This window comes from Sinocyclocheilus anshuiensis, unplaced genomic scaffold (genome assembly GCF_001515605.1).
Source record: "Sinocyclocheilus anshuiensis isolate Anshui unplaced genomic scaffold, SAMN03320099.WGS_v1.1 scaffold709, whole genome shotgun sequence".
NCBI classification, from domain to species: domain Eukaryota; kingdom Metazoa; phylum Chordata; class Actinopteri; order Cypriniformes; family Cyprinidae; genus Sinocyclocheilus; species Sinocyclocheilus anshuiensis.
The window spans coordinates 357,430-375,190 of record NW_015540926.1 but is presented as its reverse complement, the minus strand read 5'-3'; the positions used below and the strand labels follow the sequence as shown (position 1 = coordinate 375,190).

Sequence of the window (17,761 nt, the reverse complement as noted above, 5' to 3'; positions counted from 1 at the left end):
GTGATGCGCAGCTGAATTTTCAGCATCATTCCTCCAGTCTTCAGTGTCACATGATCATCAGAAATCATGTATCATGAAAACTGTGATTACCATTTAAAAGTTTGGGGTAAGCAAAAAGAAAAACCTCTGAAATTAATACTTTTATGTGTGTGTGTGTGAGTGTGTGTGTGTGTGTGTGTGTGTGTGCTTGACTCCCCACAAGGATAGTAAAACCTGAAATTTTTGACATTCGAGAGAAACAAATGATTAAAAAGAGTAAATGATGATCTGAAAGTGTAAGAATTCAAACAGGTTTTCTTACAAAAGTTTTATATTTCAAATAAATGCCGTTCTATTGAACTTTCTATTCATCTGTGAATCCTGAAAAATAAAATGTATCAGTTTCCACACAAATATGAAGCAGTGCAACTGTTTTCAACATTGATAATACAATGTTGAATGTGTTTGCAATTCTCTCTGTTGTTGCAGAAAGCGAGACTTATATATACACATACATAAATGAAGTGATTCCTGACATGTATCAGAGAGTCTTAAGTGTCCAGCTCACTGTAAATCAGGCTAAAAGCCGCTGTCAGGATCAGTTGATCAGCTGTAGAGTGTGATATACAGTATATATATATATATCAGTAAGATCAGCGTGTCTCTTCTTCAGCTGGTTCACTTGTGTTTGTGTATGTGTGTGTGTGACCAAATGTCTCCACAAGGATAGTAAAACCTGAATTTTTTACATTGTGGGGACTGGCCTGTGGTCCCCACGAGGGAAAAAATAATTAAAAATAGTAAATTATGTTTATCTGAAAATGTAAGAATTTAAACCGGTTTTCTGTAAGGGGTAGGTTTAAGGTTGGGGATAGAAAATATAATTTGGTCAGTATAAAAGTAATAGAAGTCAATGGAAAGTCCCCACAATTCACAGAAACAAACGTGTGTGTGTGTGTGTTGCAGGTGTGTGAGTTTGCGCTGCGTCTGTCCAGTGGAGACGCCGAGCCGCTGCCAATCTCTGTGAGAAAGCAGCTCTGCAGCACGTGGGTCTGCGTTAAACAGCTGCTTCAGCAGCAGATCGGACACAAACTGGACATCAACGATGAGGTGACGCCAACAACAGAACAAACACACTGCGTTTGGATCATCAGATGGACGATTTGAACTAGAATAAGATCAGTGTTGGGAAGGTTACTCTGGAAATGTAATAGGTTACAAATTACAAGTTACTCTATTTAAGTAGTGTTTCAGTTACTTTATTAATGTAACTGATGACATTTGATTACTTTTCTAAGTTTCTACTGAATGTTTTCAACTGTTAATCATTTTGAAGCATGTAAAGCAAGCAGGGTTAATATTACAGTCGCTACAGTATATATATATATATCAGTAAGATCAGCGTGTCTCTTCTTCAGCTGGTTCAGATGGCGTTGGGCTGTCAGTGGTCTGATCCGGTCGTGGAGCTGTATGTGTGGACACAGCTCGCTCTGTTCGCCCATCAGACACAAGACCACAGCCTTGTCCTCACCTGCACCCATAATGCACTGCAGCTGGAGCAGAACGCAGCACAAAGAGTGAAGACGGCCGCTTATGCTCTGTGAGTGTCACTGATATATGTGACCCTGGAGTACAAAACCAGTCATAAGGGTCAATTTTTTGAAATTGAGATTTATACATTATACATTTATACATAAATAAGCTTTCCATTGATTTCAGTTACTTTATTAATGTAACTGATGACATTTGATTACTTTTCTAAGTTTCTACTGAATGTTTTCAACTGTTAATCATTTTGAAGCATGTAAAGCAAGCAGGGTTAATATTACAGTCGCACTCAACACTGATTACTGTCAGACTTTCAAAATCCTTCATCGCTTGAATTAAGATTATACACCACAAAATCAGACTTTTAACACCTCCTTTTTACTTTAACATTGTTCCGAGGTTAAATACAGATTTAAAATCATAACAAGAAACCGTTTAATAGCTCTGATATTGTTTTTGAAATCAAATCTTTGCATAGCTATGAGAGGAAACACTTGCATCTAACAATGCTTTGGAAAAAACAGTTAATCTTAAAAAATAAAGCATATACATAAACCCAAAAAAGACACATGTCCTATTCTGTGTCCTAAACTCCTGAAACACTGGTGTCTCATATTTTAGAGCAGTCAATGCAGTTTATGAAAGAAATCAATCAAATCTGTATGTGCGTGAAAATATTCAGATGTAACCCCCTTTGTAATCGTTAACAGGACATTTACAAATATCTTCATGGAACATGATCTTTACTTAATATCCTAATGATTTTTGGCATAAAAGAAAAATTGATAATTTTGTTGGCTATTGCTACAAATATACCCCAGCGACTTAAGCCTGCTTTTGTGCTGCAGGGTCACAGCACTGCCTACAATTAGACTAATAAACTAGATTCCTTGTCATATTTGCTGTATGAAATACAATAGTTGTTTCTAACTAACTTTGAGGTGCTGATTCCAAAAATAGTAGTCGTGTTGCTCATTCATGTCAAACTTTTGCATTCAAATATGATGCATTTCATAGCATTTTTGCTTTTGACAACCATTTGCGTGGTGAATTAGTCTTGTATTCTCCCAGGTTCAGCGTGCGTTCGGTGCAGGAGATGTTGAGCAGCGCTGCGTGTGTCAGAGGTCAGAGTCTGATCCAGGAGGCCAGAGCTCATCACAGCAGATATATGGACGGTCTGCTCAAGCTGCAGCACAGCGTCAGGTCTGAACACCACTGCACGAGTCAAACAGATTATTCTACATATTTCAGAGTTTATCAGCTTCATGTTGAAGTCATACCGTTTGTGTGTGCTGTATAACAGGTCTGAACAGGGTTTGGGGTTGTTTTACACACAATTTGAAATGTTTGTGGGTAAAAGCACACCCTGATATGAATAAAAAACAATACACAACTAAACAATTAAACCATTACATTTGCATACTTTGTGCTCAAACATAAAATAACATTCATTTAAAGCAGTCAATGCAATTTGGGAAAGAAATGAATTTGTGTGAAAATATTCAGATGTAACCCCCTTTATAATTTGTAACATGAAAATAACTGTAATTTAATTCCACATTTTTTTCTCAGTAACTGTAACAGATTACAGTTACATTTATTTTGTATTTACATAATTCCATTACATGTAACTAGTTACTCCCCAACACTAAATAAGATGCAAAATTGACCCGATTTTAATCAAAAGTCTGGCTGTGGAGGCTTAACCCTGTAAAGCCTGACAAATGAAATAATAGTCAGAAAATCTATTCCTTTTTACTGAACAAAAAAATCTAAAAGAAAAATGTTTGCACATTTTGTTGAGTATCATATTTGATGCATCAGGCTTTTATGGCTCATAAACGTATTTTTAGAGAGAGTATTGAAAGCTTTGAAAATAACTATAAATCAATCAGATGTTTTATTATTTTTTTTTTTTATTCCATACGGATGCAGTGGTAACCTTAACATTTTGTTTGTAGATTTAGCATTTGTAGATGGTCAAAAGGCAAAAAAAAAAAGGCAAAAAAAAAAAAAAAAAAAAAAAAAGTTGTAATTACTGTGTACAGTGTATTCACAATTTGTGAAATTGGAAAAAAAAATGTTTTTTTTGTGTGTGTGTAATGTGTATTTGTTGTTTTGATCTGTTTGCTATTGGTTACTATTGACTATTTTTAGCAAATAGTATTTTTAATATATTTAGTATATTTTAAACTATTTACTGTTTTTATTGATTGATTGATTGAGTTAGGGTTGTCTTCCAAAAATCCTAACAATTATTAATTATAATAATACTATATGGAGCCCATAACAATAAAAAAAAACATACAAAAATATATTGTCCCCATTTTTGAATTCATGGATAATAAGCGAGATTTCAGTGATAATTTGAATAATAACTTTTGCAGAAAGCATATGCTTTGTACTCAAAATGTGCCTAAAATGCAAAATAATTAGGGATAGTAAAGATCCATTTCCAAAAGCACAAACATTAAATAACATTTGAAAAATTAAAAAAACAAACAAACTTGTAATTACTGTATATAGTGTATTCACAGTTTGTGAAAAAAATTAAATATTGAATATAATTGGAAAGTGGTTAAAATATATATATATATATATATATATATATATATATTTTTTTTTTTTAAATACAGTTTTTGTTTATCATATGTTCTCTTTTTGTTTTTGTGAAGTCATAATTTTTTAAAAATATAATACTGTTTTGATCTGTTTGCGATTGGTTACTTTCTACTATTTTATATTAAAACCAGATAGGGTTCTTCTACAAAAAAATAAAATAAAATAATAATAATAATATATGGAACCTGCAACAATTTTAAAAAATTTAATTCGTAAATAACAAGAAGTGAGATTTCAATGATATTTTGACTACTAAACTCACTAAACTACAAAAAGTCCCAAGTTTCTGTTTCAGAAATCTGCTCAGTTTTATGCTGAATGTGCTTCTGAGCTGTCCTGGTCTGATCTGTGGCTGATGTTGTGTGTGTTGTAGTTTTGCGGAGCAGGCGGGCAGCTGGAGTCTGTGTATGAACGCAGCCGCTCACTTCTGGAGCGCATGTCTGCCTCTGCTGGACTCGAGACGGGACAGACGTCAGCTGAGAGGAGCGCTGGAGCTCATCCTGAAGACCATCAGCCAAACATACAGCAAACACACAGCCGTAACACACCACCAGCACACACACACCATCACCTCACCTTAATACTATTACAAACGGATGAATGTGATGCTGTCAGAAACCTGTTTCATATGTCCACTATATAAATATGCTTTATATTCATGTGTTCAGGGCAAAAATAAAAGAGCATCTGGACTCAAGCGTGATGGACCAGATACCACAAGTGAGAATTATTTGGCTTTTACTCAATGAAGCATTTCTGTGATGTATGTGCTTATATCATATTACTGAAGCCAGAAATAGGATTTTAATAATACACTTTTATAAAGTGGTTTATGATCATATAATATACTAACAATGCATGCATAAGCTATAGTATATTTAACCATAACATTTTACACTGCAAAAAATTATTTTCTAATTTTGTATTTTTGTCTTGTTTCCAGTACAACTATCTAAACATCCTTAAATCAAGATACATTTAATTGGGAAGCGAAATTACCAAAAATATTGAGTCTTGTTTTTCTTTGTTTTTTTTAAACCGATTAAAATGAAATGAAAAGAAAAAAAAAGCATGTCAGTGGAAAAAGAGGATTATTTTTCTGATCCCATTGGCAGATATTTTGTCTTGTTTTAAGCATAAACTCACTTGATTTTGATACATTTCCCAAGAAAGCAAGACTTAATGTCTTATGTCACATTTTGCTTTCTTGATTTAAGGATATTTCGATATTTTTACTGGGGAAGAGACTATAATGCTGAGGATGAAAATCATTTCTTGCGGTGTAGTAATGAGTTCCAGAAGCTTTAAAGGGATAGTTCACCCAAAATGAAAATCCTCTCGTCATTTACTCACCCTCATGTTGTTCCAAACCAATAAGCCTTTGGTTAATCTTCAAAACACAAATTTAGATACTTTTAATGAAATCTGAGAGGTTTCTGTCCCTCCATTGAAAGTCCAGATATCCGTTCACAAGACTTGAATTAAACCGCTCAATTCATATACGTTCATTTTTACGACACCTTTATGAACTTATTGGGTCTTTAAAGTTTTGGTTACCCAGACTTTCAGTGGAGAGACAGAAACCTGTCAGATTTCAGTAATTTGTTTTAAAAATAAACCAAAGTCTTATGGGTTGAAATGACATGAGGGTGAGTAAATTATGACAGAATGACTTAAAAGTTAAAAGATGAGTTAAAAGATTTTTTTTTTTAATCATTGGTTACACCTTAAGAGTATATATATACAGTGGGTACGGAAAGTATTCAGACCCCCTTAAATTTTTCACTCTTTTTTATATTGCAGCCATTTGCTAAAATCATTTAAGTTAATTTTTTTGTGTGTGTGTGTGTGTGTGTGTGTGTGTGTGTGTGTCTGTGTCTGTGTCTGTGTGTGTATAATATATTTACCAATATATTTTTTATATATTTTGAAGATATATTTGAAAAATATAAATATATATTTTTATAACGCATTTAAAATATATTTTGACATTCATATATTTCAATCCAAATTAAATAAATAAATAAATAAGCTAGAAACATACTTTATACTGTAAAAAAAATAAGCTATATATAATTTTTTTTAAAGCATTATAAATCTGTTTTTGATTTCTGGTAAGCTATTCCATCCACATTTGCATTCAGTCTAAATGTAGGCTGCTGTAAGATTGGAAATGCATATTCTTCCCATTAAATACTTTTTGAAGTATATTTTGTTGTGTGAAATAAAAACTAAATATACTTTAATTTCAAAAATATATTTCATTGAGCTTCACTGTTTACAACATATATTTCAAATATATTTTAGCCATTATTTGCCAGAAGAATCTGCTTTCCTGAAAAGAAATGATGTGTAAATAATCCTGCAGGGATTGAGTTGCTGATTGTTTTGCTCACATAAGGTTTTATGGCATTAGATTGTATGAATATATCTGGCTGTGAGGGTTGGTTCTGGCATGTTTTCTAGACGCTGGCATCGCTGATGATGACCTGAAGGTGTGGACGGCTGTGATCAGCGCACTGCTCCATATTCATGCGGACGCTGGAGACTGGAGGAGAGGCCTGCAGCTGCTGGACGAGGCCCTCAGAGAGATGCCACACACCGAACACAGATTGTGAGGCCTTCCCTGCAACACACACCGCTCTAAAAACTGACCTTTTTCATCTGCAGTGCTTCATGGGTCACTGAATGCTAGAAAAACTAGAGCCGGAGGTGATAGAAACCACGCAGAACAGAGCCGTGCTGAAATCTGCTCTTGATTTAGTCTAGATCTAGTGTGTGTGTGTGTCTAAACTATCATAGATAAACCATATGATGGCTTATCAGTTCCCAAATAACGGGTTTATCAGTGAATGCAATTACAGCACAAATGCAATGAGTAACACAGCAAGTGATTCATCATAAGAAGACATGTTTACATGAGAAGTGCTAGCTATATAAAGTTTCTTGAATAGGGAAATATTGTTTAAAAGGAAACTGTGGCATTCACATGTAAGGGAACTTATTTAATGTACTGTTTTGCAAATGCATGGTTTTATATAGTCTAGATCAAAGATGAACCCACATAGTGGGAAAAACAGAGTTGCATGAATGAATGAAAGAGCCTTTCCAGGTTAATTTGCTCACTAATCAATCATTTGGTTACAAATAATTCTTTAGTTGGTGTTTTAGTGACACCTGCTGGTTGTTCTTGTGCACTGCGTGTTTTCATTTTGTAATCAGTAAGAAGTGTTACACAAAGAAATGTGTGGGTCGCATTTCACCCCAAAAACCACAGAAAAGAAAAACAAAAATAAGTTATATTTCTTATAATTATTGATTAGTAATTAGCATTTTGACATTATTTTCATGACAAATAAGCACATTTTCCCCAAAACTACTGAAATAATGGTCATTTCTGAACTCAATCATTATTATATTCTAATATTAATAATATAATTCTTGATTTTGAAATTGAAGTGCTTTTGGGTGAAATGTGCTTGATGTAAATAGTGTAAATGTAATAAATGATAAAAATTGGCATAAATTTAATTCGGCACAAAAATAGTATTGTAATCTATAAAAGTCATTGCATTTTATATTCCTGTACACTAATGAGAATTTGGAGCAAAACATGCTTAATTTTCCTGAAATGAAATTATGGGCTAATTATTAGTATTTTTCAAGATTATTTGAAACATGTTTTTTTTTTTTGCATGCATGCTAGTGTAATTCTCAGTTGCATTAAATGAGTTATGAGACACTGAAAGTTCATGCAGTCCTAAAGCCCATCTGATCCTACGGTGTGTTCTCTGTGTGTGCTCCAGGGCTCTGCTGAAGCAGCGTGTTCTGGTCAAGGCCCGGCTGGGCGAGTCGCTTCTGCTGGACATGCAGCGGTTCACTAACGAGGGAGAGACGGTCTGCGCTCAGATGTGGCGGCGTGCAGCTCTCTGTGCCAAAGACAAACCACAGCGGCTCAGCTGCTATCAGAATGCCATCACAGCTCTGCAGGTCAAAGCAGCACTGAACTCTTGAACTCTTTAAAGCTTGAGCTCATCTAGATGTCATGTCAACATTTAATGCACATTATGTGTTGAAATGCATGTCTGTGACTGTATGTGGTTTTGTGGCGACACCTGCTGGTCTTACACATGTACTGCAGGTTTCCATAGGTGGTTGGTAAAGGAAAAAATCAATATATTAGTGATGTATTATTTGCATTTTGACATTTTTGTCAAAAAATAAAAAATAAAATTGACAGAAAGCTTGAGCTCATCTAGATGTCATGTCAACATTTAATGCACATTATGTGTTGAAATGCATGTCTGTGACTGTATGTGGTTTTGTGGCGACACCTGCTGGTCTTACACATGTACTGCAGGTTTCCATAGGTGGTTGGTAAAGGAAAAAATGAATATATTAGTGATGTATTATTTGCATTTTGACATTTTTGTCAAAAAATAAAAAAGAAAATTGACAGTTAAGCACATCTCCCCCAAAACTACTTCGATATAAAATCAAGAATTGTAATTTCTGGATGCAAAGATTATGTATAATAAAAAATAAAAAAAGTTGCAAATTTAATTCAGTGAAAACTAAAAACACTACTGTAATCTATACTTAAAATGATACTTCACAAATGTCTTTTATAGTTTTAATAATATATATTTTGAGAATTTGGGGCAAAATAATTATTAGCATTTTTCAAGAATGTACAGTCAAACCAAAAATTATATAGTTTTTGATATTTTTTTACTAGTGGGTGCAGGACACTATGGTTCATAAATGTAAGTGAGGATAGCAGAATAAAGTAAACTGTGACATATTACACCCAAAAATTCTTCATACAGTGGACTACCAGTAAAATTTATTAAAAAATAAATATAAAATTGGGACCAAAAATTTGACCTTTCTATCAAAGTTATCTGACATTATAAAGATGAATTTGTTCTGACACAGTTCTTGTCATATTTTATTAACATTTTCTAAACTATAGCGAATAAACTGTGATATAATATGTGAGAAATGTTGAAGGTATCTGAATAATTTTTGGTTTGACTGTAAGTCTTTAGATCAAATGTTTTTAAGGTTATGAGAAACCTGTTCGTTTTTTTTTATCATTCATATATTATTTTAATTTTGACCATATTTTCATGAAAATTCAGCAAATTTCCCTTTAAAAGACTGATTTTTGGTTTGACTGTAAGTCTTTAGATCAAATGTTTTTAAGGTTATGAGAAACCTGTTCGTTTTTTTTTATCATTCATGTATTATTTTAATTTTGACCATATTTTCATGAAAATTCAGCAAATTTCCCTTTAAAAGACTATCTGATAATGATAGTTTTGAGTACTGAGTACTGAGAATTTATGGGATTTTTTTTAAATGCATGTTTAATTATTATTATTTTTTAATTCACCATGCAAAAAATCTTACTAGGAAAAAAAAGCTGATTTTTTGTTTCTTTTGATTTCTGTATGAACCATGAGCCAGAGGTCCCTGACAGCTGTTGTTGGTCAGTGTTAGTTGACTCGGCTCTTCTGTGTGTTTGCTCAGTCTCCGGGGGGTCAGTGGCAGAAGGTGGAGGTTCTGCTGGAGTTTGGCGAGTGGCTGTGTGTCACACACTTTCCTGTGACTGACGTCCGTCTGCAGATCGAGTGGGCCGTAGACATGCTGCTGTTCACAGACACACAGAACACAGACGGTGACTGCATTACCTTTACATACACCGGCAGATGAGAGCTTGAAATAATGAAAACTTTCCTGTCCAGGGACAGCTCTGTAGCTACTTGTCTCTGTCAAATAACAAATTAAATAAATAATGTTCTTACTCCGTACATGTATAATATGTGCATCCTTGAAAATGGGCAGTTTTCTAGTGCATTTCTTTAATCTCTCAGCTAATATCAATGGTGTGACCTATTTCAACAACAGTGGTTACATGCACATATTTTTAATTGTTTGATCAAAATTATTCTTAGTTGCAATTTAGTAGTCACTGGATATTGGTAGGGACATGTCATAGCATCTCTAATAAATTCTACACCCTTGCACTGAAGGCTGGAGTAATAATGCTGAAAATTCAGGTTTGATCACGGCAATAAATTAAATTTGAACACATATTCACATAGAAAACAGGCATTTTAAATAGTAATAATATTTCACAATTTTTATTGTATTTTTGATTTAATATATGCAGCCTTGGTGAGCAGAAGAGAGCTTCAAAACAAAACAAAATCTGAATTATCCCAAAGTTTTGACTCCTGTTGATTTGCCCTGTCCCGTCAGAGGGGTCTGGCCCGTGTCTGTGTGACGTGCGTTCGGTGGGCCGTCTGGAGCGTCTGATGCGATCGCACACACTGCTGGCTCTCACAGAGGAGCGCTCGTCTCTCAAACAGCAGCAGCATCTGCTGACAGCCTACAGCTGCTCGCTGCACATCTGGAAGGTACTCTCACTTACACAGCTCACAGATCACGCTTGTTTTGAGTCGTCACTGCATTACTTTTTCATTTAGGGGGAAATATCTGAGTTACTTTTTCAAATAAGTAGCTCCAGTTACTTTGTTTCCATGTGTTGAGTGACAGCTCTGGTGTTGCCATGGTGACAGAAATCAGGAGTAAGTGCAGAGTGTTGTGTGTGAACATGATCTTACTGTAGTTCTAGACTAAATATCAACATGTGTTTACTCATCTCACTGCACACAAACACATTCAGTGTTCCTCGAAATTAATAAAAACATTAAATGCAAACTCAGAATATGACGCAATATCTGCAATAATTAAATATGTTAAATAAGACAAATATCATTTGCAAATTTCCCTTTAAAAGACTATCTGATAATGATAGTTTTGAGTACTGAGTACTGAGAATTTATGGGATTTTTTTTAAATGCATGTTTAATTATTATTATTTTTTAATTCACCATGCAAAAAATCTTACTAGGAAAAAAAAGCTGATTTTTTTTTTCTTTTGATTTCTGTATGAACCATGAGCCAGAGGTCCCTGACAGCTGTTGTTGGTCAGTGTTAGTTGACTCGGCTCTTCTGTGTGTTTGCTCAGTCTCCGGGGGGTCAGTGGCAGAAGGTGGAGGTTCTGCTGGAGTTTGGCGAGTGGCTGTGTGTCACACACTTTCCTGTGACTGACGTCCGTCTGCAGATCGAGTGGGCCGTAGACATGCTGCTGTTCACAGACACACAGAACACAGACGGTGACTGCATTACCTTTACATACACCGGCAGATGAGAGCTTGAAATAATGAAAACTTTCCTGTCCAGGGACAGCTCTGTAGCTACTTGTCTCTGTCAAATAACAAATTAAATAAATAATGTTCTTACTCCGTACATGTATAATATGTGCATCCTTGAAAATGGGCAGTTTTCTAGTGCATTTCTTTAATCTCTCAGCTAATATCAATGGTGTGACCTATTTCAACAACAGTGGTTACATGCACATATTTTTAATTGTTTGATCAAAATTATTCTTAGTTGCAATTTAGTAGTCACTGGATATTGGTAGGGACATGTCATAGCATCTCTAATAAATTCTACACCCTTGCACTGAAGGCTGGAGTAATAATGCTGAAAATTCAGGTTTGATCACGGCAATAAATTAAATTTGAACACATATTCACATAGAAAACAGGCATTTTAAATAGTAATAATATTTCACAATTTTTATTGTATTTTTGATTTAATATATGCAGCCTTGGTGAGCAGAAGAGAGCTTCAAAACAAAACAAAATCTGAATTATCCCAAAGTTTTGACTCCTGTTGATTTGCCCTGTCCCGTCAGAGGGGTCTGGCCCGTGTCTGTGTGACGTGCGTTCGGTGGGCCGTCTGGAGCGTCTGATGCGATCGCACACACTGCTGGCTCTCACAGAGGAGCGCTCGTCTCTCAAACAGCAGCAGCATCTGCTGACAGCCTACAGCTGCTCGCTGCACATCTGGAAGGTACTCTCACTTACACAGCTCACAGATCACGCTTGTTTTGAGTCGTCACTGCATTACTTTTTCATTTAGGGGGAAATATCTGAGTTACTTTTTCAAATAAGTAGCTCCAGTTACTTTGTTTCCATGTGTTGAGTGACAGCTCTGGTGTTGCCATGGTGACAGAAATCAGGAGTAAGTGCAGAGTGTTGTGTGTGAACATGATCTTACTGTAGTTCTAGACTAAATATCAACATGTGTTTACTCATCTCACTGCACACAAACACATTCAGTGTTCCTCGAAATTAATAAAAACATTAAATGCAAACTCAGAATATGACGCAATATCTGCAATAATTAAATATGTTAAATAAGACAAATATCATTTATGTGTTTAATCCCATTTTATTAACCCATGTCTTTGCTACTGACCTTCGATGATCCAATTCAACCATACTAAGCAAAAATAACACATTTGTGTTCAGTGTTGGGGAAAGTTACTTTTAAAAGTGATGCATTACAATATTGCATTACTCCCTAAAAAAGTTACTAATTACGATACTTAGTTACTTTTTATGGAAAGTAATGCGTTACGTTACTTTTGAGTTACTTTTTAAATCTGGGCGGGGCTTGCTTGTTTGTTTTTAATATAAAAAGTTCTATTTTTAGCAAATGTAAAGCCCTTTCACACCAAAAAGTGAAAGGAATACGCCTCAGGCTGAAGGAAATGTAAATTCACGTCTGTACAGTAGAACACAGGAGAAGACGGTTCAACACTCTTTAGCAATAAAAAACAATGAAGCACAAATTTGAGTTCATCTAAAGTCATTTTTGCTTATTAGTATGGTTGACCTGGATCATCAAAGGTCAGCAGCAAAGACAATGGTTTATAAAATGGGATTAAATAGTACACAAGGGGTATTTGTGTTAACATATTTAATTATTGCAGATTTGCGTCATATTCTGAGTTTGCATTTCACTGTTTTTATTGATTTTGAGGAACACTGAATGTGTTTGTGTGCAGTGAGATGAGTAAACACATGTTGATATTTAGTCTAGAACTACAGTAAGATCATGTTCACACACAACGCTCTGCACTCACTCCTGATTTCTGTCACCATGGCAACACCAGAGCTGTCACTCAACACATGGAAACAAAGTAACAAGTTACTTATTTGAACAAGTAACTCAGATATTTTCTTGTAAACTAAAAAAGTAATGCGTTACTTTACTAGTGACTCGAAAAAAGTAATCTGACTCTGTAACTCACGTTACTTGTAATGCGTTACCCCCAACACTGTTTGTGTTTCGTTTTATTGCTGAATAGTGTTGAACTTTCTTCTGCTGCGTCCTATTCTTCATCTGATTAGTTTGAGCGGCGCCCTCTACTGTACAGACGTGAATTTACATTTCCTTCAGCCTGAGGCACATTCTTTTCACTTTTGGTGTGAAAGGGCTTTTACATTTGTAAAAGAAGAACTTTTTTATATTAAAAACAAACAAGCAAGCCCCGCCCAGATTTAAAAAGTGACACAAAAGTAATGTAACGCATTACTTTCCATAAAAAGTAACTAAGTATCGTAATTAGTTACTTTTTTAGGGAGTAACGCAATACTGTAATGCATCACTTTTAAAAGTAACTTTCCTCAACTCTGGTCACATGTGTGTCGCTGTGGAATTCAGGTATCCATGGCAACCGCACAGGAACTGATGAATGATTTGGCGGAAGGTCAAGGCGTGCGATCCGAAGTAACACAAAAGTAATGTAACGCATTACTTTCCATAAAAAGTAACTAAGTATCGTAATTAGTTACTTTTTTAGGGATTAACGCAATACTGTAATGCATCACTTTTAAAAGTAACTTTCCTCAACACTGGTCACATGTGTGTCGCTGTGGAATTCAGGTATCCATGGCAACCGCACAGGAAGTGATGAATGATTTGGCGGAAGGTCAAGACGTGCGATCCGCCAGCTCCAGAAAAGACAAGGAGAGACCAGACGAGAAGAAGACCAAACAGGTGAGACTAGTGAGCTAGTAATAACAGAGCTTCACTGATCACCAATCATCTGTAGGATGGCTGCAAAACCTTCATTACATATTAATTACATATCTGTTTTTGCACTTTGTATGTAGGTGTGACTGGGGCTAGTTGTCACATTTTAAATATTTATTTTTATTTTTTTTTTACTTTTGTACTTTTTGAACGTCAGTGTCTATATAAACAAACTTTAAAATTTTGACTAGAAAAAGTCAGTTTACGTTAACATGTTGAAATTTTATAACATGTTAATTTAGTTTGTGGCCTATAGTGGGGCATGTTGTCACAATAGAAAGAGTACATTTTCACAATAAGTATTTATTCACTTTGCAGCGCAGTCAGTCAAATAATTATTAGTAAATAATACAGTCAGTAAATAATAATTATTTAAATAACGGTAAAATAATTATTAGACAGAAAACATGAAAAGGTTACACAGATTTCTGTCTACTGTGGACAACAGAAAGTGTAATTAATTCATTATTTTTAAAGTTTCTTCTGCTCACCAATGCTGCATTTATTTGATCAAAAATATAGTAAAAACTGTAATATTATGAAACTGTTTTCTATTTGAATATATTTTAAAATGTAATTAGTATAGAAATGAATATGCTGATTTGCTGCTCAAGAAACATTTCTGATTATTATCAATGTTGAAAACATTAATATTTTTGTGGAAACTGTGATACATTTTATTTTTCATGATTCACAGATGAATAGAAAGTTCAAAAGAACAGCATTTATTTGAAATAGAAATCTTTTGTAGCATTATAAATGTCTTTACTGTCACTTTTGATCAATTTAACACATCCTTGATGAATAAAAATATTAATTGCTTTTTAAACATTTTTTTTATTTTTTTAAGTCTTACCCCAAAATATTGAATGGTAATTTATCATATTTTCATCAAACATATTAAGCAGCAGAATTTATCTAAATATCATTGCATTAGATACAAAATATCAAACCAAGTTTTATTATTATTATATTTTACAATATTATTATAGTTTCATATTTTGAATCCTACATTATAAATGTCTTTACTGTGACTTTTGACCAATGTAATGTTTTCTTGATGAATAAAACTATTAATTTCTTAAAGAAATCTTTGAACTTTAGTGTACATGTATATACAGTTATGTATATGTAGTGTATATATCTTTTATTTCTGCAGCCGTCTCCTGTGGAGGACAGACCCAGAGCTAAAGCTGCAGACGTGTCTCTTCCCATCAGCCCCAAGCAGTGGGCTCAGTTCCAGTGTCCTGAGGAGCTTCGACAGGCCTTTCTTTCTGACGCCGGTCCTTACAGCATCAACAGCACATCCATCAGCGCACAGGTCAGCAGATCTCTCTCTGTGTGTTTACACATCACTCGTCTCACAGATAATCAAAGCTTCTGATCGATTGCACGCTGATTTCTGAGCTGCATGAGGGAGAAGAGGAAATATTCATCTTTAGAGTGAAACAATATTATCTGTGACTCAAAGCATCTTCCTCGTCGAATTAAGGAGAATCATCTCACTGAACAAAAACATCACATGAGTAAAAGAGAAAACTGTCTTGGGTTGTCCAGGTTAAATGTCAGCTGATATAAACCTCCATTGGGTCATCTTTATCGTCCAGACTTGCTATTTGAGAACATCAGGAAGTGTTTTTTTTTTTGCATTGTGACAATATTTTCACATTTAAATACATCTATTCTTTTGTAAGTTTTGGCGTTTGTATACTTTTTTAATGTGTTTGAAAAAAAAAAAAAAACATACAAAAACTGTAAAGCAAAGCTGTTTTAATTAAAATGTAATTAAAAAGCTTATATATATATATATATATATATATATATATATGTGTATTTAAATTATATATATATACTGTAAGTTATACTATATTTTAAAATAATTTTAATTATACTATTCTTTTCTCTTTTTTTTGCTCTTCTGCTCACTAAGGCTGCATTTATTTGTTTACAAAAAATAGAATAATATTGTTAAATATTATTAGAATGTAAAACCGTGATATATTTTATTTTTCAGGATTCACAGATTAATAGAAAGTTCAAAAGAACAGTGTTTATTTGAAATAGAAATATTTTGTAACATTATACATGTCTTTACCGTCACTTTTGATGAATTTAGTGCATCCTTGCTGAACAAAAGTAATTATTGTTTGATTTGTGAAGTTAAATTGCATGTGTTTAATGGGTTGTTTCAGAGCCGAACTCTGTTTTATTTGGATCTGTTGGTGAAAGAGCTGGAGTCGCTCTCCTTGACCCCGTTGACCTTTGCCCCTCTCCACCTGGCAGAGGTCATCGCTCGCGACCTCATGCAGAGCAGGAGTCAGTCTGACCTCTACCGCCTCAGGTAACCCTCACACACAGCTGGACATCGCACATCACATCAGATATCACAGTGAGATGTGACTGATTTCATCATCTCTCAGGATCATCAGGAGCTGTGGTGATCTGGGGTTCGAGTCTCCGTTCTCTGAGCATCTGCTGAGCTTCACACACGTTCCTGCAGACGAGCAGATGCGGTACGATTCTCTAAATCTTTGTTTCCCAAACTTTTTTTCTGCCGCGGCACGGTTTTGATGTGTGAAAAATCCCACGGCACACCACTAAGCATTAAAAAAAGTTTTGTTTTTTTCAATAATTAAACATTGCGTCATCAGAGTTGGTATTTTGGCTTTACATATGATCAGACACTTGCACTTCATTTCTGAAAATCATACTCAAATGGAGTTAACGAGGTGTTTGATGACTGAATGACGGAGATCTGTGTTTTTGTCCACTGCATCTGAGGCAGTTAATTAATCGCATTATGTTTTCATCAGTTCACAGGTTATAAAGTTTATTGTAGCTATATGGGCGCTCAGTTTCTCTTGTTGTTTACATTTGGCCAAAATCTCACGATATAAAAGACGAACCGCTATGCACAGGGTATTTAAAACGTACAAAAGTGTATTGGCTACAACTAGACGGCAATGCTAAGACTCTTCTCTGCTCTTTAAACACACAAAAACATTCGCCTTTATAGACGGTGTTTAAAGTGAGTAAAGAAAACGCTGTACTTATTCAAACATCAGTTCTTTATTACCGTTGCATTGTGAAGAAGTAGACGTCTGTCTTCAATGGCTCTTCATTCTGAATGGAGGTGGGTGGAGTTATGAGGTTTGATTGACAGTTTGAGGATCCAACTGCATTACGAGGTTTAGTCACAAGCTCTTTCAAATGCTTTTCATTGGTTAAATATTTGTAAATCTCACAAACAGACGTAACGATGACCAATAGCACTGATTTAAAATAATAATAACGAAATGTAATAGAGATAAGGAAGATTTTGATCATTTTCCACGGCACACAGTGGTTGGGAAACACTGCTCTAAATGAACCGCTGGAGTCGTTAATCAGGTTCGGTCATTATCAAGCGCTTCATAGTGTTTAACTCGACTTGATTTGATTTCAGGAGCCAGAGAGCCGTCGTTACACAGAGAAACGGATCTCAGCGCGACGTGACGGACGAGGTCAGTAGCGCTCAGCACATTAACCCTCATAATCTATATACAGTTTTCACATTCTGGGTCCGACTGGACCTGAAGAATCGTTATTTTATAAAACAGCCATAACTTAATTTATTAATATTTTTCAAAATATTAGATGGATGGATGGATGG

At 34.8% G+C, this 17,761-nt stretch overlaps 1 protein-coding gene across 1 annotated transcript in view; it reads left to right on the top strand.

The window, feature by feature from the left end:
* cfap46 (cilia and flagella associated protein 46) overlaps positions 1–17,761 on the top strand; it is a 121,109-nt gene that overhangs the window by 42,577 nt on the left and 60,771 nt on the right. The window contains 16 exon segments of the mRNA XM_016487318.1: positions 946–1,224; positions 1,398–1,579; positions 2,599–2,730; positions 4,523–4,688; positions 4,818–4,869; positions 6,616–6,763; positions 7,956–8,139; positions 9,685–9,832; positions 10,417–10,574; positions 11,189–11,336; positions 11,921–12,078; positions 13,960–14,073; positions 15,269–15,430; positions 16,302–16,450; positions 16,530–16,622; positions 17,555–17,612. Of these exon segments, the coding sequence (XP_016342804.1) occupies positions 946–1,224; positions 1,398–1,579; positions 2,599–2,730; positions 4,523–4,688; positions 4,818–4,869; positions 6,616–6,763; positions 7,956–8,139; positions 9,685–9,832; positions 10,417–10,574; positions 11,189–11,336; positions 11,921–12,078; positions 13,960–14,073; positions 15,269–15,430; positions 16,302–16,450; positions 16,530–16,622; positions 17,555–17,612 (2,331 nt within the window).